At 37.8% G+C, this 25,662-nt stretch overlaps 3 protein-coding genes across 3 annotated transcripts; 2 read left to right on the plus strand and 1 right to left on the minus strand.

Annotated features, from left to right (window-relative positions):
* The first annotated feature begins 354 nt into the window (after positions 1-354).
* LOC100369236 (caveolin-1-like) lies at positions 355-5,099 on the plus strand. Its single transcript, XM_006820886.3, has 3 exons — positions 355-513; positions 4,206-4,249; positions 4,526-5,099. Exons 1-3 carry the CDS (start codon positions 451-453, stop codon positions 4,818-4,820), a joined length of 402 nt encoding a protein of 133 aa, XP_006820949.1. The 5' UTR covers positions 355-450; the 3' UTR covers positions 4,821-5,099.
* A 4,017-nt stretch (positions 5,100-9,116) lies between these two features.
* Positions 9,117-10,995, plus strand: LOC102804182 (caveolin-1-like). The gene is made up of 2 exons (XM_085496834.1): positions 9,117-9,331; positions 10,361-10,995. Exons 1-2 carry the CDS (start codon positions 9,161-9,163, stop codon positions 10,697-10,699), a joined length of 510 nt encoding a protein of 169 aa, XP_085352960.1. The 5' UTR covers positions 9,117-9,160; the 3' UTR covers positions 10,700-10,995.
* Positions 10,996-17,938: 6,943 nt separating this feature from the next.
* LOC102807196 (Y+L amino acid transporter 2-like) lies at positions 17,939-25,662 on the minus strand. Its single transcript, XM_085496508.1, has 9 exons — positions 25,053-25,662; positions 23,069-23,194; positions 22,287-22,380; positions 21,482-21,650; positions 21,251-21,354; positions 20,303-20,399; positions 19,900-20,049; positions 18,725-18,902; positions 17,939-18,186 (listed from the first exon to the last, which is right to left on the minus strand). The coding sequence occupies exons 1-9, from the start codon at positions 25,588-25,590 to the stop codon at positions 18,116-18,118; spliced, it is 1,527 nt and encodes a 508-aa protein (XP_085352634.1). The 5' UTR covers positions 25,591-25,662; the 3' UTR covers positions 17,939-18,115.

A 25,662-nucleotide genomic window follows, 5' to 3' on the forward strand; every position in this document is an offset into this window, starting at 1 on the left:
GTCAGAGTTTCGTAGCAACTCAATCGAAAACATTTCACACTTTTGTTTAGCATTCTAAAATTAAACCGTAAAGTGCGTATCATGAAAATGAGCCTTGTATGACTTGGACTGTGATTAAACTGCACGTGATGAACTCTAGTTCCACCTACCAACGTCTCTCTGACACATATCACACAGGCTTGATTAATACAACCGAAATATACACCGCCCGTCAATATTAACCTCATTCTATCCATGTCGCGTTAGCTGTACTAACATACGTCCAGTAGGAGGCAGGGCATTTGCATATTGCTAGGCAACTAGCCGAGATGCTACCTGTCCTCGATTTAAAAAGCGCAGCTTGTTGGCAAAGATAATATTTGAAACCGAAAGCATCGACACGCCCGTCGGATTCTTGCACCAACTTGGCAGTGCAATTTGAACTTGGTGGTAAAACATCTGCCCGCAAGCATGGATCCTGAAAGTTTGGATATGGTTAACCGCGACCCCCAAGAGTTGAACCCCCATGTTCGGGTGAGTAAGGACTATTTCCAAAAATATAAAAATTGTTGTCCATCGTCTTGAATTTGAGAAAACGGTCACAGTCTTGGAACACTCAGACCTAATGCGCAGGATAGTGGTTTTCTTACCCACCCAGTATCAGGGAAGTTGTGGGTTCGACTCGTGGTTTTCTGTCCACTAAGTACTACGGTAGTGAAAAAAAGTTGTCAAGTTGGGCAATCATGGTTGGGAGTTTGTCGTCCAGTTGAGGTAATCGAGGTGATGATCTTGCGTGCTGCTCCTGTCTTATTACACGTAACATTTCTCGGCAACGATTACATTACATTTTTTCCTAAACTTGCCCCCATCATGAATACATGTTAGCACTAGCTACTTAATACTAATGGCAGAGTATCACAAATTAATACAATACACTATCGGCGCTTTGCTGGGTTTACCATCCACGAAATACATATTTGTGTTGTGTTCAATAATGTTATCACGCTTATCATTTAAGTGAATGCAACTGTGAGATTTAAACAGCAATATTGTGATCAAAATTTTGCATTTTTTTTGTTCGCGAAATCAGTCATTAATTATGAATCGAGGAGGTGTAATTTTTTCATGATGGAATGTACACGTAGTTGTGAATGATAATCGTTAATTGAACAAACGTCACAGCGCAAATTAAGTACCATCGCAAACGATTTTTTGTTGTACCATTACAAACAGATACCTACCGGATATTAACGATATGATTCACGAAAATCCGAAATCCTGAAAATCAACTGCAGTTCAATTGAATCAAAACACTATCCTCATTCACCCATTTGTTTTATACTAAACACTATTGATGTACAATTTGAATAAAGATCTGAATAATGTTTTCAGTAACATCGGATCACTGAGCGCAGTCTAATGCTGTATTGGCCCACATAATGTCATGTTTGCCCACAATCTACAAAGTGAAAACAAACCGACGAAACCTTGTCAGCGTCGCAAAACTATTCTTGTCACAATATGTTGTAGTTAGTATATTTAGTCGGTGTGCCAGCCTAAGTCTATTCCCGGCACTTTCCTTTTCAATGCCGTCCATTTTCTCGAACAGTGTGTCTTTTGAAACACTATCCGTGTGTATTATTGGCATGGAAACCGTTTAAACAAACACCGATAAGCCATTAGTAATGCAAGTTCAAATATACTCTTTCTGTTGTTTGTAAAAGAACCTGTAATAGCGCGGCCGTGACAAGTAACAGATGAAATGCAAAATTCGTTGCGTATTTTTTGGCGAGTTAATAAAATTGATTGGTCCGATGAAAAATACACCCACGTGACAATGTGTATCATTATTATACAAGGTTTATGCTATCTAATCACCCGATAGGCTAAACGAAAGTCGCAGCTTCATTCACACTGCATATCAAAAAACATACTTAATCGAAATGTTGAATCATTAAACACTAGAAGAACATGTGCATGCCGGGATGCGAAGAATAAAAGTTGTGCCCATCATGATAGCTGTTATGTTCAAAGTTAAACAAAAACAAAATAAAGTGCGGACCGAAACAGGCAAACTTTAACACAATGACAGGGACCGTGTTTTCAACTGTATATAGCAACATATTCGCGTTGCTACAACAGATAGGTTAAGCAAACATGCAATGGCAATAAGCCGAAAACGTTGTATTCTATCTAATGCATATGAGTCAACATTGAAAGTGAATGTTTATTCGACATTGCACGTTCTGTGTTGGTTCAAATGTACTACAATTATTAACTGGGCTTGGTGTTTGCTGTATCCATGCCAGTGTCAATGTGACCCACAACATAGCAGCTGATTCAAGTTCAACCATTTATACGGTAAAAAAGAGCGCCATCACTAAAAGTGTCAGTTGACTATACGTTGGTTGTTGACTGAATCTCAGCTGACCGGGGCACATTGTTTCAAGACGTTTCTATAACTCACCACAGGATCTTAACGGCGAATTCATGTGAATGATCCGAGCACTTCGTACAACATGAAATCTGATTGCATTGCTTAAAAGGCCATACATAAGCCAACGATCGATATCGATTTTGATATAGGGATAGACATTTTTATTATAAGCGCATTACCGACGGCGGAAGCATGCTCAGTAAACGAGTTTATTCTGTGCATGATGTACCAGAATGGACATAATTTACATACCATTACATTGACTGTTGTTTAAGTATAGACACAAATTTACTTTGATATGACAAGTCTCTTTATTTGTTGTCGAAAATAGCAAAAAATGCTACAATGGGTTATCGCTTTTCCATTTTGCGAACACTGCACCATTGTGCATTTTAGCTATTTTATCGCCATTTTTATATTCGGCGAAACAATAAGACGTTTGCGTTTGAAGCGTTTTCAAAATTACTTTTCGCCAGAATGAATGACATTTCGCGTAGCTTCAGACATCCCCTCCCTACTTACATCATGAAAATAGGCTAACTATGAATTTACTAGGTATGAATAATGCATTGATCATAATGCTGGCCACGCAAATATTACCTCATACGTAACGTTCCGGTATTCCTGAGAGCTCCGAGGTGCTGCTTTGTCCTGCGGGGAGCTCCGCGCGATATATAAATATTATGCAAGAATGTTCGTGAACTGAAAATTCAGTGCGGCGCCTCGCTCGTTTTTGCCAGCAGAATGGAACACATTGAAAACCCATCGTTTAACTCCAAAAGAAAGTCAATTGCTGTATAAAAATAGGACAACTTAAACGTAAATGCATTTAAACGTTTTTACATTTTTAGGAAATTGTAACAAGAGGTTTCTGTTTACCTATTTCTTAGCGTCGGGTAAATTATAGTAGCTTGCACTGAAATAAAAACTCGTGCTTTGCCGACAAAACGCAACTATGCGTCCCTGCAAATTCTGGGTCTGAAGTTCTAATACGTGTAAGCGGCTTTCTCCAAGTCACGTGATAATACTGCCTCCATGCCGTAAATATGTGCTGTGTCACGCTGCATTGTTGACGTAAAACATAGGGTGCGCTATAATATATTGCTCTTATTTGAATAAACAAATCTTTCCCAGTAAAAAGCAACTTTAGTGTATCGCACTGAAATGAAAACTCATACGCCATAATTCATAACATCGTGACTACGCAACTTTATTAAAACACTTACGTCAAACCATCGAGATCAAACTGCGTGAATATAATTAAGATTCTTTCAATTCGTTGACTTGGGCACACTTGCGCTAAATACAAAGTGAAAATTTCTAACAGGACAGGAATCTCGGCTCCTTGAACTTCGAACCAATTTCTATTAAACCGGGCAGCTACTTTTTCTACTTGAACCTGTTCGTATTCGGACAGAAAACTGGCCGTTACTGTTACTGTACTGATAATGCTCGTATCCGCTACTAGAGGGCGCAAATACGAGTGTTTTTACAGTGAGATGACATACTAGTCCCATGTATTCACTAATATACATCATTAAACAACAATATTAAAAAATTACATATAAATGCCCATATTACATCTTTAAAACATAATCACTAGATACAGTGTCCCATCTTCAACTACCCCAGTTATTTTGTTTAAGGCTGTTCGTGACATCCAGTTTCTGCAATTGAAAAAAACAATACGCGTAATAATTCAAATTCAAATACAAAAGACGTACAATAATCTTGACATTTGTTAATTCACGTGGCTCACTCACTCAGACGGCTTTCTTTTCTTCTGTAGGCGTTGTGGGAAGACGTCTTCGCGGAACCCGAGGGGACGCACAGGTAGGTTTTGGTTCATTGTTTTAGCATGATGGGAAAATATGTTGCTTTTTCCAAATGAATTTTGATAATTCATCATATTATAGTTGGTGTCCGATAACCAAACCTGCATTGGTTCTGAAAGGCGTGTTATTTTTTCCCAAAACTTTAGCACAGAGCGGGGCTCAACCAATAATCCTCTCTGTTTGGTATTGGTTTAATTCATATCGAATCACCGCCTGGGAGCTTTGCCAGCTTTTTTCCTGTACATCTAACACGTGACTATTTTATGTTTTACAGCATTGACGGCGTGTGGCGCTGTTCCTTCAAAACCTTCAATTTCGCCAAGTCGTGTTGCTACAAAATACTTACCGTACTGTGCGCCGTTCCCTCTTCGTTAATGTGGGGTTTCTGCTTCGCATTCCAGTCCTTCGAACAGATCTGGTGCGTCACCCCAATGCTGAAGGCTTTGATGATCGACATGGGAGCGGTCAAGCGATACTACACGATAGTGTGTGGAGCTATCTGCGTTCCAGTATGCGAAACGTGTGGAGCCTGTCTCTCACAGATAAGAATAACTTTAACGAAAAACTAGTCGTTGGCTGCAGAACCTAGAAAAGGCCACTGTTGCCTGCATGATTAAGGCAACAGTAGAGCTAACAGTTTATATTAATGCTGAATTTACCTGAATTGTATAACAGTGTTACTGGAGAAACACATACGGAAAGTTAGCAATCAATTTTCAGCTGAATATTCCAGTAATGTATCTTACTTATTACTTCTCATATTTCTCATATGTTCATTTCAGTATGTGTTGGTCTTTTGTAAAATAAGTGAAAAGAAAAACTCAATAAACTCGACTCTTACAACCTAAGTACAGAATGTTCAATATGTTTCGTGTGCGTGCAGTCGCTGATATGTGTTACAATTATCAACCATGTGTTTGAGTGTATTTACGGTTGAATGTAAACGCATACTATTGGCCAACACCCTGTCAATGAACATGCGCAGTCGATGGACGTTAAACGTTGTTGGTACAAACAAACAAACAAACATGTAATAATGCATGAATGCCACAACCGAGGACAGAATAGTGTGTCATTTGTATCACGTAGGCCGAGAGTATGTGTTTATTTATTGTTATTTACCACAATGTCTCATTTCACTTTCACGCGTTCAAATTCCAGGCGCTTTTTTACTGTGCAGAGCGCCAACTACTTACAGTAAACAAAAAATAGTAATGAAACGGAAATCCGGGTCATGTGCTGAGCCAAAACAGTAACATTTTCGTAAATCATTTAAAAAAACATGGCGTGCTCGCGTTCGGACATATTATATGTAGATAACACCACAGGACATCTGGGAGTTGTTTCGAGCTACGCCCTCCCAACACCTATCTGTCCCGCGGTTTTTCCTACACTTACACCGTCAGCATAAAGAAAAATTGGACATGCTATTCTGTCCTTGGTTGTACTATTTTCGCGTCTTATATCACAAAGTACTGAAGAAACTCGAAAAAAGCTTTTAAGTTCTACGCAACATGCACGTGCGGTTTGTGCTAGTAACACAAATACTGAGACACCCATAGCACGGAACTATCGCCTGGTACAACAATATTATTGAAAGCAGTTTTACTAAGAGATAACAGACGAGCGCGGGGGTAGCTTTTGAGGTTAGGAGATTTACCCATCAGTCCATTAATTATGTTGGCGAGTGTTAAACGGTATTTTAAACAGAATATATACAACTCTTATCATGATTGCTGCGCGGCCATATTGCACATATCTTTTTCGTGGCTCGATTTGTAAAAGTTCAGTAGTACAGCGTACGGTGTATGACAGTTTCGGAAATATAGACTAATGTACATCCATGGTTGTATATACTTGAATTACAATTATTACCGTTTTTTCCCATAGGCAAAATATGACGACGTATTTGCCGAACCACGTGGGACGCACAGGTATGTTTGCAAGGTTACACAATTTCACATTAGTTGTACTTTGATTGCAGATCTTTCAGTAAAGTTGACATAGCAACACTATGAGAGCCTATGATGGCCGGCCAACATTGTAAATTCGTGTCAACAAACAAATTTGGTAGAGGATTTTAAGTGAACTCGAATATAACACGAACATCGTACGATTATGCGAACTGACAAAAACAACACTGAAACAGATAGAGTATGATAGTTCTCCTTTTGAGATGATGGGATGGCCCTAAAAAGGCCGTTAACCGTTAGTTTGTGTGTTTGAAAGACAAGGTGTATCACGCAGTGATACTGGACACCAATATAGCAACCAGCAAGAGTCACAACCAGCCATATTATTCAAAATTTCGTGTTTGTAGTTTAGTGCTCTGTGCAATTATTATATTATAATATAGTCACGTGGCCCTATAGCCCCAAAACGACGTTAAATAAATATTAATACTTAAAGTTTGTCAGTTTTATCAGTTTACGTGCGCAGGAATGACCAAGTATTTGTATGATAATCTATCTAAAATATGTTTTTACTTTCTCGTGTTCATAGCATGGACGGTGTGTGGCGCTGTGCATTCAGGACCTTCAGTGGTGGCAAGTCATGCTGTTACAAAGTGTTGACAGTGATCTGTGCCGTGCCGACTGCTTTGATATGTGGATTTATGTTCGCATTCATGTCTTTCGAACAGATATGGTGCATCACGCCCATGCTGAAGAATCTGAGAATCTCTATGTCCCCGTATAAGAAGTGCCTTACCACGGTATTGTCGGCTTTCTGTGCACCGGGGCTCGAGGCGTGTGGCGCTTGCTGCTCCAAAATACGCATCACGCTGACCCATGATGGTGACAGTGGTGGCGCCACACATTTTACCAAGGTGGTGCCGATGACGACTGTTGAAAATGACGTCATTCCTCCCAAGGAAGCATAATTTCAGGATCAATCCGAGCTTTCGATTACATGCATAATGAGCGTCCGATGTTTACTCTAACTATCGTTATATTATATTATAACTATCTGTCCATATCTCATAATTTGTGTATGTGTATTTTTAGAGCCAACCTTCTGGTAAGAGGCCTTTAGTTCCAGTATTCATAATTTATAATTAACCTTTAATATCACCTCCAAACCGTTGTCCGATCCTCAAAAATCCGTTATTGAAGCCACAAAAGTCACCAATTTCAATGGGAAATATATCACACACTATGATAACCAATTAAAAAAATGAACTATAGTCTGTGAGTATACATTGTTTGGAATTTGTGAAAGGATTTCCATTTTCACATTATGATTGCCTTGGACGGAATAGAGTATGTCTGGTGGCACAATCCTTTACTAGTCCCCAAGATAGTCCTTCTCAATGTAAACATAATTACAGATAATATTTGACGACGAATCACTGAAAATCTTGAGTTCAGATTATATTCTTATTTGAGAAAACGATAATGTACTGGTTCAGAAGTTGGGGCCACGAGAAATAACAGACCAGGCCCACCTTAATGATGTCGTGTTAACGTTTTTCAGTAGAAAAGATTTTCTTAAAACTAGTTAGTAAAAACGATGACAGTTTTTTTAGAGTTGTACAAATGTTGATAAATCCTAACACATCTCACAAATATTTTCAAACCTCTGAAAAGCGATCTTAGGAAGATTGAGTGATTTAAACTGACATTAAGCCTGAGCCGCGTGAATTGGCGCTCTCTAAAAGCACCCGGAAACTTTGACGCAGATTGGCATACGGGGACTCAGTTCGCAACACAGATATGTTCAGATCTCTGGTCGTCCGTCAATAAAAATAAGAGCTGTAATATTCAAAATAAGGATACGTCCATTTGACGTAGTAGAAGTGTTGTCGCTAGAGGGCGTATTGTAAGGTGCGTTGATTAGTTTAACACGGCTAAACAATCATACTACTTCTATTTCAAGGCTGTGTTTATAGTATTTTATATTTTCTTCAATGCAGATGAAATGGGGATTCAAATAATTTTTGTTTGCGATAATAACCAAACTCACATAGTTATTATGGTAAACACGGTCGCTCAGTATGCAAGAATGCTGTGAATATGTAATAAGTTGAAATTAAATTTTCTTTTCTTTAGTCTATAATCCCAGTGTCTGTTTTCATGACATATCCTTCATTCCTTACATTCAAACAGCTCGCTTATTCCTATCACCGATATTAGCATTTCGTCGCTAGGGGGCGCTACTCATCAGAACAGTGTATCCAATCCGTGACTGTTAGTACCTTCCACAGCTTACCTGACATCAACGCTTAATTTCCAATCACATGGTGGCCGTTTTAAATGTAGAACAGTGACTTCCTTTACATCTAAAAATTGCAGCAAATGCAGAAATGTTTCGAGTGTTGTCACTTTTTACAAGTTAGCTAGAAATTATAGAAACATCACAAGTCCGAGTCTAAGCAAACAAGCAGGCTGAATGGATCGGACGTAACGTTATCAGTGAGTGCTTCACATTGAAAACAGTTTACGTCACTTATTCGCGTGAATCGAATGTTACCTTTATCAACCCAGTTGGAGAAGATGGTTACTGTTCTTTACCAGAGCTCTTTGTCATTTGCAAGGGACGCCGGAAACCACTGCAATGTGCCATATTATTACCGCCTGTGAATGTGTTGTTTATTTCCACAGCCGAACCTTCAATCATAATAATGTTGTAAATGGTTCCAAAATGTTGTTTACAAAATGCAACACTATTATTTACACACTAACAAGGCAGTAACACATACAGAAAATTGCAGATAGAATTAATTCAAACATACAATACGCAGCGTCCCTAGCTAAATAATATCACGTGGCTTTGTCCCCAGGCAGGGCCTGACTAAACGTCAGCAAATGAGTACGTATTTTAAGCAGGTAAACTACCCTCATATTGTATTCGGATTTAATCCGCAACATACGAAAAATACTGAACAGAAAGAAGCATTGGTTTGACGAAGATGACGGACCATCACAACAGCGGGTTCGAACCAGACGACGGGGGTAAGCAGCATGGTGATGTCGAGTTAGAAGACCCGATGGGCGATTTGAGAGTGACTATAAAGAACCCAGCCGATGTTAATATCGACATGAGAGACAGAGATCCGACCAGAATAAACGAACACATTAGGGTAAGCCACGTACTCATTAATTATTCATATATGGTCATCTAACCCGTCTTGCTATCTAAACACAATTACAAAATACACATATACACATATACTCACATTCCTTCCGTGACTGAAAAGCATTACAAAAACATGTTCGTTACTATTACGTCGAATTGTCGGCTATTCTTATTTGTCACGATTCACATGTCACATGATCATGATCCGTTCTTTATGTTCTAACGGAATGTAACTTGACAATGTAACACTTCTGAAAACAATCCAAAGCACCGATGGTTTTAGGCACATAACAATAACTCAATTTACGTACGCACATGAACATTTACAAATTCAAATGTATACGCATGCGCTAATATATTCCCAGCATGCACGTTACAATACTCATGAGTTCAGTCATGAAATTCAAGTTGACCATGGGATGCATACCTATTTAAATACAGACACAACATATTTCCATTATTATTCGGCATCTTGAACTGAAAATCCATATTTTTTGCTTATAAAACATGTTTGTTTTTTGTTTTTTTGCAAGATAAAAATAAATGCCCTATTTATAACTGGTATTTATGTGAATGACGTATTTTCCTTAATCCAGGGCGTGGATGCTGCGATGATCGAGAGCGCCGCCGTATAGTAAACCAGTATATTATATCAGTCTATATATATACTGCCATTTTTAAGGAAAAATATAAAAAAAAATCATTTCGGTGAACTTTGTTATTAAGTGGACAATTTTAGTTTGATTAACTTAAAACTGACGTAAGTGATACATGGACATATCTGAGTATAATACGTGGGAACAGAGAATTTCCACCTGAATTTGTGAACAAATAGAAATAAAATGTATTCACGAATTGTGATGTAGACTTACAAGACAATCTTGAAAGACGTTGTGAAAGAAAACACGTTTAAAATCATTGTGCGATTACATATCACGGGTACCTCGATTGTACATAATTGTATCGTTTCTATGGTTACCATATACGTACACGTTAATATTAATTTAATGTAATTGTCGCTCGTTTTTCACAGGTGGCGTTTGAAGACATATTTGCAGAGCCTGACAGTACCCATAGTAGTGACTATGTATGGGGATCGTCATTCAGGTGCTTCAACAAGAGCAAAACCTGCTGCTACAATTGTCTGTCAACGGTGTGTGCCGTGCCGTGTGCAGTGTACTGGGGGTTGGTGTTTGCGTGCACCATCTTCTGGCAGATCTGGTTCATCGTACCAAGTCTGCGGCTGCTGGCCATCAACATGTGGGCGGTCGGCAAGCAGAACTCCCTCTACGTGCACGCCCTGTGCGATCCATGGTGCGAGTCGTGTGGTCGGCTCTTCTCGCAGATTAAAGTGCACGTATTAAAAGATTGAGCGAGAGAAATTAGCACCCAATCATCAATATTTAAACGAATTTATCCGCTGGGAACTTATAGCTAGTAACAACGATACAGAATAAGTATATTAAATCAGTAAAGTTTATGCAAATCAGCCGCAAACTCCCACTTTTAGCGAAAGGGCATTTTAGTTCTCCCCCTCCATTGCATAATAATATACGAAACTATCACTGTTTGAAATATTAGACTGAGCAGCATTGTCTAAGTCTCCATGACTAATGTATTACATTTGTATATTTGTTATACTGTTGATTTAGCTATATTTAGATTCTAAGAAAACAATACTAGTAATTCATTTAAGTAATATTCGTCAGATTAATTTCAATTCATCAGTTATGTATATTAAGTTAATTATATTAAGTTATAGATGTAGATATGTGAGCACTCGCAGCTGTCCATGTATCACAGTTTGTGCTTCACTCAGTACAAACATACTAACATTTGTTTGTAAGGTAAATTTAATAAATAACAGTGTACCTAACACTGTCTAAAATGATATAAGGTAATTAATGCTCCAATCGACCATAAATGTGCATCTTTATGGATGTTCAATAGAGTTTCACTTCTGTGTTGTGTGCACAACCTCCACTAGTTCAAATATAGACTAGTATGAGGGTGTTAATAATGCCAATCTATAAAAAAACTCATTTTATTAATTTCAAAATTGTATTAGTTCTAGAGTTTATTTTTTTCTCATGGGTATCGAGTAAAAAATTGTAGATTTCTGTGCGAGCGAATCGATATTAAATCTCAATGTTCGCAGTGGACGCGGCAGCGATTTAACCTGAGAAAATATTTTGTAAGTATTAGTGGCCCGCACAATGTAAATTTTAATACCATTTTAGAATGGTCGTTGACCAACTATAAATTTCATCATTACCCCGAATTTGACAATGTATAGTTGAAATGGTCATGTTTTCTTTTTTACTCATATACCTGTCATCAACTGCATAATATAAAACTACGATTTTCTCAAAAAACAACGTCGGTGATCCCCGTTTGTTATTACAATATATTGGAATAATCTCCCTGTGTATCACAAATGAGCAAAATCTCAATGCTTTTGTGAAACTGTGTTGACAATCCTCAAGCATATGATCATAAGGGTTTTCTATTTTGTTATTATTATTTTCATGTCAATATGTAATTAACTTGACTACATACTTGTGTACATTTCATTGCCTTACGTCAGCATAAATAATAGCTTATTTCAATCTATGAATTTGGCCTAATAACATAACAAAAATTATCGGCGAAAAATCGAATATTATTTTTATTATAAAAGTTATTGCAGAGAAAAAGGTCTTCCATTAAATATGATGATTGATAATCGTATAATTGTATATTACTTATTATTTTTCTCAAAATGTTATTGGTTAAAGTGTAATTTTAGTTTGACTATTTGTCACTATAAATTAGCAAACTATATAGGTGGGGGAGTGTTTGTTATCGCTTGTTTGTATTTGTCTCCAATCGTCCCATTGATTAAATATCGTTGTTTTCTATTAATCGACGAGAATCACGCTGTAGTTCAATCTACTGGCGATGTAATCTGACACATATGTCGTTAAAGGTTTAGCCTTAGAACTAATTGAGAGCACATACGTTATTGGTGGTTTGTATATCATACGTGTGTAACGTGAATTGAGCTTTGTCACCATAATTAATGCTCTACATTACAAGTAATATACTAGTATATTTCTGAAAATGTTAATTGAATAAATGTATGTATTAGTCTGGTTAGTCTCACGTGTCTTGATACTAACAAGTTAATTGACGTCAATGCTATTAATTCAAACAACAGTTAGAACTCAAAAGATTCAATTACTAGTAGATTCAAAAGGACGTCAAGATCTCGTAGATATCGAGAAAGCCACGAGATTTGTTTCTTTGCCGCTGGCAGCTCATGTCTCAGTTTCCTGCTCGCTCTAATTGCTTTGTGTAAGTCAGCAGTTCCCGTGCCACAACCCAGTGGTTATACCACATCGCTAGTAACACTAGCATAAAATAATGTTATTTAAAAAATGTAATACAACTCGGACATTATCGAACAGTTCTCCAATTTGACAACGACAACTTCGTTTTTTTAAATTAATTAGAAGTTCTAGTAACCGTGATTAAATGAGCCAAAATAAAATAGTGTCAAGACATAACACACACCAGGGAGCTAAAAAAATGGACTCCCTCCATGCACACATTGACTAAACGAAAGTGACAATACAGCCGATAATTATTATAAACATGCGTGAAATTACACTCATCGGCGGCGGGTGCTGAAATAAACACAATAGACAAGTTGAGAACCGGGGTTTTCAGTTTCCCGAATGGGGGAAAAGCCACTTTTACAGCCAAACAATTCTTATTTCTATCGTATAATCACATTTCCACAGAAGTTGTCACGGCTTGCACATGTCTAGTGAATAAAGATTGAGAATGAGAATGTAAGTGAGAATGTTAATTGTACACCAAGTACAAACTTAATCAGAATAAACTATATAATGACGTTGCCCCGATTGTTTGCGATCATGCTTGCTCATGTACATTTGACAACCGAAGAAATTTCCAGAGCCAAAAACGGCTGAAGAGTTGAACCAAACTAAATATCTATGTTTCCCGTAACTTTGTATATTTTCGGCGTGGTTTTGCAAACATTTGGCGTGGATTTCAACATATGGATGTGGCCATTTTTGTAACTCGATGTCTGTAACAATGGTGTCAAACAACTCTGAATGGTCACAAAAGGGGTCCTCCTTACACATGTTTTACTAGTGTGAAATAAGTAAAAGAACACGCTCTGACCATTCAAGGGAATATCAGGAAATACTCGCTTCTAGTATGAGGGTACCATTAGATCTTGAGACGGAACACCAAAGTCATTCACGCACAGTCAGTTGTGTATAATTACATGTAGAGTCTTTAATTGCCAACATCTATCAACATCATCGCTCCACATCAAAATCCCCCGACCCCCAAAACCCCCGATCCCTCTCTTTTAACCCCTGTTATCGATGCCAATTTACACCTGCGGTCGCGTCTCATCACACTTTATGCATAAATTTGGTTATTTGTCTAATTTAGTAGGTGCGTGGGTGTTACATTTTCCACGCTTAAGGTTTAGATATGCAATGTAATGTGAGAAAGCCTGCCCGCATGGAGCAAACATGACACTAGGTTTGTACCCGAAACAACTTCCTCATCGACATCAACACTGTTTTCCCTTTGAACTTAGGGGCTGAACCAACAGCAATCTAATCAAGGGTATTCAAACCTGAAAACTGATTCAGCATTCAGTCAGCATAGAAATGGTACATCATGTATAACAATTATTATAAACATTGGAAGTTTGTTCATTTCAAACAGTTCCATTCCCTCCGAGTCGTTTCACAGTTTTATTGCCCGTGGTCTTTCGATCTAAATCGCTTGAAGCGGCAATAATTGTGACTTTTTATATTACCGAAATATTGTTTTAGACACAATCTCATGGACAAAGCGACCATGTCGCCATATTTTTGTGAAAATTGCAATGCACGACACACACTATTATGAGAAATAACACACAGATATTCAGTGAGGGGTCGCCAGAGAGATGCTTAGCCCACCAAAATGGTAAAGAATTTTACATTTCGCTCAGGTTTCCCGATAAAGTTGTTATTTTGTACCGTGATGTCTGAGGTTCTCTTGACAAAACTGGATTTCAATAGATGGCGCTTTCTGGAGACCAGAACGCAACACCGCGGCCATCTTTTCCCATTTGGAAGTATATAGGGCTCATACCAATAATTGAATTTCCATAGACGACAATGTTAACATATGACGAGATTGCTATATGAAAATGATGAAGAAAGTTGAAAACATGGCTCAAAAATGGGAAATCAACATGACAGTAATCAACCATATGAAAAAAACTAGCATGTTGGCCAGCTCAAACTCTTGCAAATCTCAGGTAAACAAGACACACCTACTGTATTTGGATTGCACTAAGAGAACACACTGGAAAAACACCAAGATTAGAACATCCAAATACACACAGAATAAACCCACAGGTACACAGCCGTTAAGTAGTAAACAAAAGACCACATGTTGGTCTCACCTTTGACCCAGGTGATTACGCCCTCAAACAGGGAGCACCTGAGAAAAAAATATTTAACAAATTTCATTGGTTCTTGTACGAGCAGCCATTGGTTGATTAGTGGCATGAGACCTTATAGCGTATATGCTATGCTTTCAGTGTCCACATTCCGGCGATGGCCGTTACAAATTGACAAAAATGACACAGGAAATGTTTTTTAAAAAGAAAACGGTGAGGAAAAATGAAGCTCTTATCGTTTATATAATTATTATGCAATTAATTATTTCGATGAATGGAACAACTGGGAGTTACGTTAAGCAGCATGTGGACGAGAATTCCAAATCAAGACACGTCCTTGTATGAATACTTTCAATTATACAGGTATTGCAGTCGACTCCTGCTCATCGGTGGATTTACACAACGAAAACAAGCAATTCTTGGCGTCGCCGTTATCACATGATGTTTGCAAAACAAAATTAAGTTATTAAACTACAAATTAGAATCTAACAAGTCATTGTCAATGTCACAGTCCCCGTCCAGTTTTTAATTACTGTATCTAAAAACCACCATGACAGGTGTAGAATATAATTAAATGTTATAGAAGTATTCAGCATGTTAATGTGTTACTCATCGAGTACACAACTTTTTTGAACAAAATCTAAGTATAAAAATAAAACATGGTCTCCAGTCAGCATTTTCAATTAGATTATAATGCAGACGTGCATCAAAACTATCATCCGTAATATTCAAACCAAATTTGAAAAAAATCATCAATACCCGTAAAATAAACTAAAATGGCCGCCAGTTTTTCAAGGGTCAAAATGAATAACAAATGTACATGTATAATATTGCAAAATCTTACTTTGGAATTGAGGAGCCACTCATTTTCCAGGGATGAAATTTATAAAATGGTTTTAACAAATAAAAACAGTGCATCAAGGCAATTGTTGATAACTTTGACAGCTCGTGTATGTTCAAGGTGACAAATGAAAATAAAGGCAACTCAACTACCAATTATTTGTAATCCTGATTACAGTACAGCATGCAAGTAACTCATAAGGGGCATATGCAAAGTTTGACAATTATGTCTTTTCAAATTGTGCAGTCTTTAACTCGATTTATTTAATGTACATTTTACAAATTCTGTATTTTTTTAAAAATTCGTTAGTTGATATGTATTCATAATTTTCAGAGTTGAACGTTCCACCCCATAAATGTAACTGGAGTGAGGTCACTCCATGTTGGGAAAAGTACCATGTCACCAGTCTAAAATACACCTAAAAGTATCAGAAAGTATTGATATTGCTATATGGGCGATCACAGAAAAGATTGATGACCAAAGTGTATTTAACTCTGAGGGCGTACTCCATTTCGCTTGATGACGCAAGAGAGCGTAGTGATCTCTCGGTAACATGATACATCCCAGAATGCAACTTTACGAGGCAGACCGTTCGATGGTCAGTTAGAGTAGACGTCCAGAGTGGGAACAACGAGATTGGCGACGGGAGAGTTGGGTCCAAGACTGGGTAGACGACAGATCGGTTCAGTATGGCTCACCACTCTGCGATGATGTACAATTGGGCCCTGGAACGTGCAACTCTTGGTGACACGTAACAATGGTTATTTAACGCTTATTCATCAAAATTGGCTGTTGGTCGGCCGAATTGAATTAAATAAAAAAATTGGTGCTGATGTATCTTCATTATACTATCTATGTTGTCACCAAGTTTCATTGATGTTGTCTTGACGATGCTACGGGGCGACGCCCTCAGTGGTGGAGTCATGACAACGCATGCAATATATTAATACTATTGGTTGAACAATTAACACTGTCGATTATAAAAATGGGGGGTTCGAGCGTAATAAGTGAGAAGAGGACCGAGGGTTTACGGTAACGATTGTTGTTACAATAAATACCTGGCTATGTTATACTACTGTCTTTGTGACTGAATGGTGCGTATAAGAGTGTCGAGCGAACCGTGACCCACTGTACTACTTACTGCCTTGCAAGTTACCCATCCCCCGATGCAATCACTTTCTGTACATTAACCTGACGAGCCATCTACTTATAACAACCTTGATGAACGGAACCCGCACTGTTTACAATGTACAGAGATTGAATAAATCTGTTGAAGTGTATTTGAGAAAAAAGGGGAAAAATACTAAAAAAAATGGCCACAAGTCGGTGAAATTTGGGCGAATTACTAAAAAAATGACATGCACCTGTAACCCAATATGTATGATCATCACACCAACTTTGATTATGGTCGAGTCCGAGAAACATCTGCTGACACGTAACCATTGACGATTTAGCGCTTTTCCATCAAAATTGACCGCTGTTCGGCCGAATTGATTGCAATCACAAACAAAAAATTGGTGCTGATGTATCATTTATAATATTTGCACTAAGATTAAATAAATCTGTAAAAGTGTGTCTGAAAAAAGAGAGAAAATATGTAAAAAAAAATGGCCGCCAATGACGTGCACATGTAGCCCAATATGTATGATGGTCATACCAACTTTTATCCAAATCGTAGTAGTCATCTCCGAGAAACAGCTGCTGATACGTTTGAGAATCAAAAATAGCAAATTTTATGACCAAAATGGCCACCAGTCGGCCACTTTTGTTCCGATCTTCAAATAAAAAAAATCGCATCTATTGTATGTGTGTAAAATTTGAATGAGATTGATCAATGACTGTCTGAGATATGACTCCGGACGGACAGACGGACCCCAAACTAATAGTCACCGTTTCAGGACGGTGTCCGAAGGCGGATTGAGGACTAGTATTGATAATTCACCACCATTCATGCACATTATTAATAAGTAATATCAAAACATTAGTGCGTGGGAGAATATTAATGTACCTTTGTCATCGTGTATTTGAAGAACTGCAAAATGGAACACCGGTTAACGTGGCTATGTCCATTGAGAAGACCGTCAACACCAACTATCCAAGTATTCAGTGATATTAAAATTCACTTTGATGAATTGCATTTAATTATAAGCTATATGGAAGCAGATCTAAAACAACACTTCGGCACATAACACTGGAATCGTAATATGTGATGTGTGGTTTTCACATGAATTATCTCAATAGCACACAAGAAACAGCATGAAAGAAAAAAAAACAGTGGACGAAAAAAACACCACACACAACTGTCAATTTATTCATTGATTCATCTGTATCTAACGAGTTCGCTGTCAATTATATGACCAACGTTTAGTGTATGCTGCCCAGTAAGACGGATTGAGTGCTATACTGATGTCCTTCACATATTCGGCTATGTTGTCATAGAGACGTGACGTCTGCGAGAACACCATTTAGAACATTTGGGTGTCAATTTCTTGTGAAATAACTTGCATTAACTTCTGGAAAAATAGAAGTCCAGAGTCTGGAAATAAAGGCAAAATAATTTTAATTCTTCCATTTACATAATCCATATGCAACATAGCAATCATACTAACATTTAATTCATCCTTGCAAATCATAAATAATAAATTGTTATTATTGCATTTTACATATCTATACAATGTATACGTCATAATAATGCTACAGCGGAAGAGGGCGCCGTGTATCGGAAAACTGTATTGTTACTTTGACCGGTCTTGGCAAGTCGAGAGACCTTGTAGTGACGATGCCTACAGTGATCAATCTACATTCTCTATCAATCGCGCCCTCTAGCGATCAAGACCCCCTGGGTAGTCAAAATGACGTAGAGTTGGGTGAAAGCAATGTACTGGAGTTTAGAAAGACAATTTTCAGTATAATTTACATCAATACTTTTTTTATTGACAGACAACAATATCGACGATGTGAACTATGTTCTTTACTCCCATTTACGCAAAAAAGCAATTCGTCGATAGATGGCGTGCTTCATAGATCTGTGATGTTTTGCACGTGCACGATGAATTGCCTCCCCCAATTCTTACCTAGAATATCTTTAAGCCATTGTGGTTTATTCTTCCAAACGACTCCATAAATATATAACGGGATGCCCGTCAGTATGATAATAGTTCCAATTAAAGCCTCAAATGGTGACGCGAAGATTGAGAGAATCACCAACGCGTAACAGAATAGAGAGAAGATTATGGGGATAATAACTGGTACCTACAATAAAATTGGATATGTAAATTATATTTGAAAAAATAAAACACAGATGTCAAAACACGGATAGACTGTTTTGGAAGTTATATAGAATTATACTTGACATGAACTGCCTATGGGTCCGATGACTTCTATGTCAACACACGACATCACCCTAAATATCAAGATCGCTATCTTCTGTGTATTTATTCAATGTTTGTACACAAAAAATATCCGATTCTTCGTTACGATCTAATGCCACCTCGTTCGCTATCGTTCATTGAACTACCGTAGGATAAGACGTCATGATGTCCCACAGCCCATATGTTGGAGTATATTGATAGGATAATGCACCAATGTTAAGGTAAAAGCCTATTCATCATTTTTGAGAATGTTTGTGATACATCGCATGACAATGTTAATTGGTTTATTGTGTTAAACCATGAATATTATGTCTCATAGCACCATGAAATAGCATTCTCTTTTGTGTCATAGTGACATATTAAAAAAACGTGTCCTAATATTTTTTCAACAATCACTATTTTTAGCATAGCACAATTGCATAGTGCTCAATGTTATGTAAAATTGCATTTTTTGACATTTTTTAAAATCCAGATTTTTGAAGTAATTCAGGAAAACAAAAAAGTTCTCTATCAATATATATGTTTTCAGCCTATGTCTCCAGCCTACAATTTGAGATATGGCATAATATCTCTGCCATAGAAACCTATTGTAAAAACACTATATTATTGAAAAAAAGCCCACTATCCAGTAAAATACAACCGTAATTTTCTTGAAACCTAAGCTGATGACCCACACTTGTTTTAACTTGAAGTCAATATCCTTATATTGCCCGGAAGTACAATTTATTGGAAAAAAATAAATTCTTGTTATTTAAACTCATAAGTAGGCTTCTACCTTAACATTAAACTTTCTTTTAATGTGTGCGTGACAATTCGAAACATTAATTTTGGGAGAGGGCGCTATGTATTAGAATGGTGTAATATTTATTTATGCTTACTTTAAACGGTCTCGGCATATCAGGTCGTGTGTGCCGCATCCACAGAAGACCAGTGGCGACAATTCCCACAAATAACCAGTACGAAAACCCAGTGTAATTAATAAGACTGCCCACGTCGTCATAGAGACCGTATATCACGGTAAAGAACCCCTGCAATATGAAAAACGGCGTTACGAGAGGTATACTAGTGAGCGGGGGGAGGGGAGTAAACGAAACAGTAAAATACGTATCTAAATTAATGAAGCTGATATGAAAATTAAACTTAACGCAATAAAAAAAACTCAACGGTACACCGCATTGACACTGACAATTTTTTTTCAACAACAACAACAACAACAACAACAACAACAACAACAACAACAACAATAATAATAACATACTACCTAGCACTTGCACTACTTACCATAGCTAGAAGGGCCGGCATTGGTGTTAGGAATTTGATGTGGACCATGCCAAAGAGGTCGGGTAACAATCCGTCTCTTGCACCAACAAATATCAACCTTTAATATATAGTTAAGAGATAACAAACTAGTAAATAAATATTAACTCTGTCTGTATTACATGATGTTAAACAGCTGGAACAAATTTTTGTTTTGTTTTTAAATTAAAGCAGGAACTGCGTGAATGAGCTCCCATATAATAATGAATTAATTAAACAACATGTAATTAACTTGAAATTAACTAAGTTTGAAACAACTAGAGAAAACCTCTACAAAGATTGATTCGCAACTATTAACAGGCACGCAACTACTGAAATAGTATACATTCATTTGAGAAAATCGTTGAAAGACACCGACAATAGTTATTGGAACTTGACTACACAGTGCACATACACATATTTGCCATCGGGCAAACTGTTGATATGACACAGACAAAACACGACGAAATTAGTTTATCAGTATCTTAGATTTTATTCGCCAATATCATTTGTGTCTAGGAAGTGTTTGGAAAGTATAGGTGATTTTCCGTACAATTGCGAGATCTCGCGAGATGCATGAAAGACGCGCGTCAAACGTCTGCCGCAAAAATCGAACGATTTGATTTTGAACTCGAATTTCCGTATTTCGTAGCTCACACCGACCGGCCGATCTTCGACAGAGGAATATTGCTTCCGAATACCCTTACTTAATCGAAATTGCCTATCATCAATTGTGGACAGCACATTATTAATCATGGAAATGTCCCCAAAATACTTTCGCGTTTGTCGAATCCCACGCGATGTTTGACGCCACTACGACGCTATGACCTTTGTTAGTCCTGTTTTTACGTTAGATTTCACGCATAACGCGTGATTCTCGCAGTAAACGGAAAATGGTCTATTGCCTATGTGGGTGTATTAGAGTGAACTTACCTTGAAAGAGCCAGTACGTTACCGTTAGTAGCACCGAAAGTAGATATGACCACGGCAAGTGGCATCAGCCAAGCAAAGTTACCCAGTACTTTATCACCAAATGTCTGCAATGAAAATGAAGAATTGAATAAAACATTATGTGATGTGATTATCACTTGGCTGAAAACGTATCCATAGCAACATAGTCAAAATATTCACATAACCGTAAGCATTGTAATATTAAAATCTTACTATTGCAACGGCGGGTGATGCCATCATTTCTGCAGGTGACATAGCGGCAAAATATGCCACGTTTGCCATTACATATATGATCGTAACCAACGACAAGGAGAGGGATGCAGCGATTGGGAAATCACGTGTGGGGTTCTTTAATTCTTCCGTTAAAGCGTTGAGGCATGACCTGTAATGACAAAGATACTTGTTTTGTGAATATTCTAGATGAAATATAGAGAGTTATAAATCCAATTCCCAACCCAAGGACGTTGCATGTTAATGCCCAGGGTAAAGTCTCCTTACACCATACTATCATGCCGATGTATTCGCACTTGTCACGTACTATGGTCTGGCGGCTGACGTTCGAATAAACTAATTATTAGTATTACCCAGTGTCATTTTAACGCCAAAGTTATCTTTAATCACGTTTAAAAAAAACACATATATAATTGTTTTTCTTTTTCAAGTTTCCAAAATATTCATTATAAAATTAAGTCTATTTGGTTCAACATTATAGAAAAATGCATGGAATAGGCACCAAAATCTTAGCGCAGAAAATGATGACGCTCAAAGCAAAACATTCCAGATCAGGTTTTCTTTTGTTTCTCACAACATGCATTCCGACGTGGTCACGGAATAATACATCCTCTAGTGGCGAAATGAATCAGCGAGCGTCCGTCAATGAAACATGTATTTTAAGATATATATACATATGTATGAAAACTAAACATTCAAAGCGAGTTTTCAATTTGAGCGGCATTGCTTTCTCTTGCTCTGTCGCTAGAGGGCGCAAATATCACCCAGTCCTAAAACTCTAACTTACCATCCAACGTAAGAGAATAGACCATTGTAGAAGGCGATCGATAACCTCAATGGGTCGGTGCCAGGACCATTAAAATTGATGTACTGGGTATTACCTGTTGCAATCAATAATGAACTATGTAGTAACATGTATATAAGCGGTGGTTTTAATCGGAAAACAATAATAAAATCAATACAACGTGCACAACTACATTGTATTATGAAGGATGAAAGGAACAAGCATGTTGAACTTATCTGACCATTCGTCTATAAAGCCTCGTATGAATTACTATCATCAGAATACTCACATTCCATAATATGAATTCGTTTTAATATTAATATCAATTATTGTATTTACATATCTACTAATACCTATATTCCAATTTCCAACGACCCCAAAGATATTTTTTGGTACGAAATCGTGTCACGTGGCACACTTGCTCGGAAGTGGCCTACATTAGCTGCATCCAATCACGTAAGTGGAATGGACATTGCATTGTGTCGATACTTGAGGGTGCTCGATTTTTTTCAGGGTATGTTGTTATAATTTCGCTCGTGAGAAACACCTAGTTTTGGCATCATATGATTTAAAGCATACTCATTTTCTGCTATATTTTAGTAATACAGTGAAAGTCGGAGAAAATGTGGCGTTGTCCCATGCGATTCTATATAACATAAACCGAATTGATCTCAGAGTTAACTTCACAGATGACGTTATATGATCTAATGGCGGGATATCCCGACTTTATTTAACATCTCTATCCACATTTTCACCTACATGTACTAATTTTGTGATTGTCTTACCTTGTATCAGAAGAACAATACCGGCGATTATTATAATTCCTAGACCCCCCACTTTGCCAACAGTACAAAAATTCTGTACCCAAGTAGCACCACGCACAGACGCACAGTTGTAAAAGTATACCAGTACTGTTGACAAAAAAAAAAACGCATTAGGTAGAAAGTAAATCACCCCGTTGACGGAGCCAAGGAAGAGCTATCGCCCTTAGTTATAATTATATTTTACACGTATACACTAGACCGCAAAAAATAACTTTGTATATATATCTAATAAAAACAAAATTATTGTTCAGGTAGAGTTAGGGAGGAATTAAATAAAAAATAAAAATGTACAGTCGTATTCACACAGCCCAGTTCCCTAAAAATATTGTTACGTTTAGTAATTTGTTTAGCGTCTTAATTACACACTATGTCGCTTTTTTTGCTGCCGTAAACGCAGCAGTCGTTGTCAAACTAGGCGTGTATAAGCGATGTATTTGACACGCGTTGCATGGGGCCCGCGTCGAAACGACGCATGGAGATGACTGTTGACTTAACTGTAATAATTCAAGCCTAACCGTTTATGAAGAAATCCCTGATAAGACCATGGCCATAATAAATTCAATGGCGTATGTTGTCAATATCACCGTGATGGACAAGGGGATAAATGGGAGTGGCAAAGGTCAAAGGTCATGATAGATACGCAGTATTGTCACCTATCAGTCGTGTGGTGATGATATCACAACGACACAGGAGAGGAAAGCGATGCGAGATAACCTGCACAAACATTTCTACCTGTCAAGGACGATTGTTTTAATACCAAATGTGCTTTGTTTTGACGATAGAGTTGTGCAGTAATCTGAATTGTGTATCGTCCTGCTGTGTCTGGGTTCAGCCTAGCATATCCCTCTCATCGACAGCAGCAATGGCTTACTCTTCGATTGGTAGACATGCAGAGCATGTGAACTAAAACGCGTGTTACCGGCAGACGGGAGCGATAGAGGAAGAGATTTGCCAACGCCCTAGCCTAGTTACATTGCAGACATATGTAGAGCAACAACCAATTGTTTATTATTATTCTTTTTTAATATAATTGTACGCGCGTTGTGTGGAACTTACATTCAACGCTTCGCGACGATTATCGCCCTTTACTTATTACTTTAATCGGTTGAATCAGAAATAAAACAATCAAAGTGCCGCATTTCTCCAACTTGATATACGGACGAAAACCTGTACTTTTCATTATTGTCATTTTATACTAATATTGGGGACCAAATCAGATTATAATTTATCGTAAACTAAAAGTTTTGTAACACACTCTATATTCATCCAATGAAAAACACTCCTACGTATGTCAGTGATTGTTTTTTATGCGTACCAAAATAACCACTGCACATGCGTACATTAGAGAGTGTCATGGTTTCATCGAACGAACACTGGATTGTGCGCTACACCAGCTCCCTGGCTACACAAACACGTGTTTTAGGTCACTATATATCTTATTTCAATGAATTCGCGAACAAACAGTGCTAAATATTACAAGTTTTGAAAGCCTAATTTCAGTGTTTTGTGTATGTTTGCTCTGCCTTGACATAAACGTACTACGTCATGTAGTATATTATATCATAACATCAAGTCGTTTCAGGTAGGGCGTGTCGCTAATGCATCGGTCAATATACCTACAGGACTAGTCTATACTAGTCGTGTGTGTTAATTGCACGGTAATCTACTGTACATGTATCTAAACAAAGTACTTATCACACGCTTGTAGACTAACGTATGTTTGTTGTTTACTAAATCCAGGATTTGTTTTAGGAATACATTTCACGCGCAATTACAGGTTTCAGTGTTTAATGTATACTAGTAAGCTGGTTCCGTTTCGAGATATTTGTTTTATTTTGTCAGGATTGGCCTTCGGAAACGTAAAACAACACGCTTCGGATCTGGAAAGATTGCAATATGAAAAACAAATTTATTAAAAATCTGTATAGATTTTGAAGATACTCACTAATGCACGCTTCCGAAACAAGCACAACAGCCCATCGTGGTGGATCGCAATCTCCATAAAACGGCACTATGGCGTAGATAGCGAAGGTCTGTGAGATAATAGCAATATCTCCAGGTGCAACGATCACAAAGTTCACCCACAACATCAAAAATGCAAGAACAGGCCCGAACGCTTCGTTAAGATACGTGTACTCGCCTCCAGATTTCGGAATAGAAGAACCGAGCTCGGCGTAACAGAGACCTCCGAGAAAGGCCACCACGCCGCATAATGCCCAGACTATCAAGGCCATACCAGACGAACCGCTGTACTCAAGCACGCCCTTTGGGGATATGAAAATACCAGAACCAATGATACATCCCATCACCACTGAGATACCGGCAAATAAATTAATGTTCTTTTTCATAGCCACTCCGTCTCCAGGTTCATCTTTTACTACGTCGAAATTTGCTTTGACTTGTATGGCATCTTCCAGTTCTATAGAACCACCATCAGATCCCCGATACCTGACGCTATCTTGTTCGCTAAGTGATTCCGCCATTTTCTAATCCACCCCAGTCTCTTAAACCTGTTAAAATACGTTTTTAGATTGTTTAACAAGTTCCCCTCTGAC

This window comes from Saccoglossus kowalevskii, chromosome 3 (assembly GCF_978046115.1).
Source record: "Saccoglossus kowalevskii chromosome 3, keSacKowa6.1, whole genome shotgun sequence".
NCBI lineage: Eukaryota > Metazoa > Hemichordata > Enteropneusta > Harrimaniidae > Saccoglossus > Saccoglossus kowalevskii.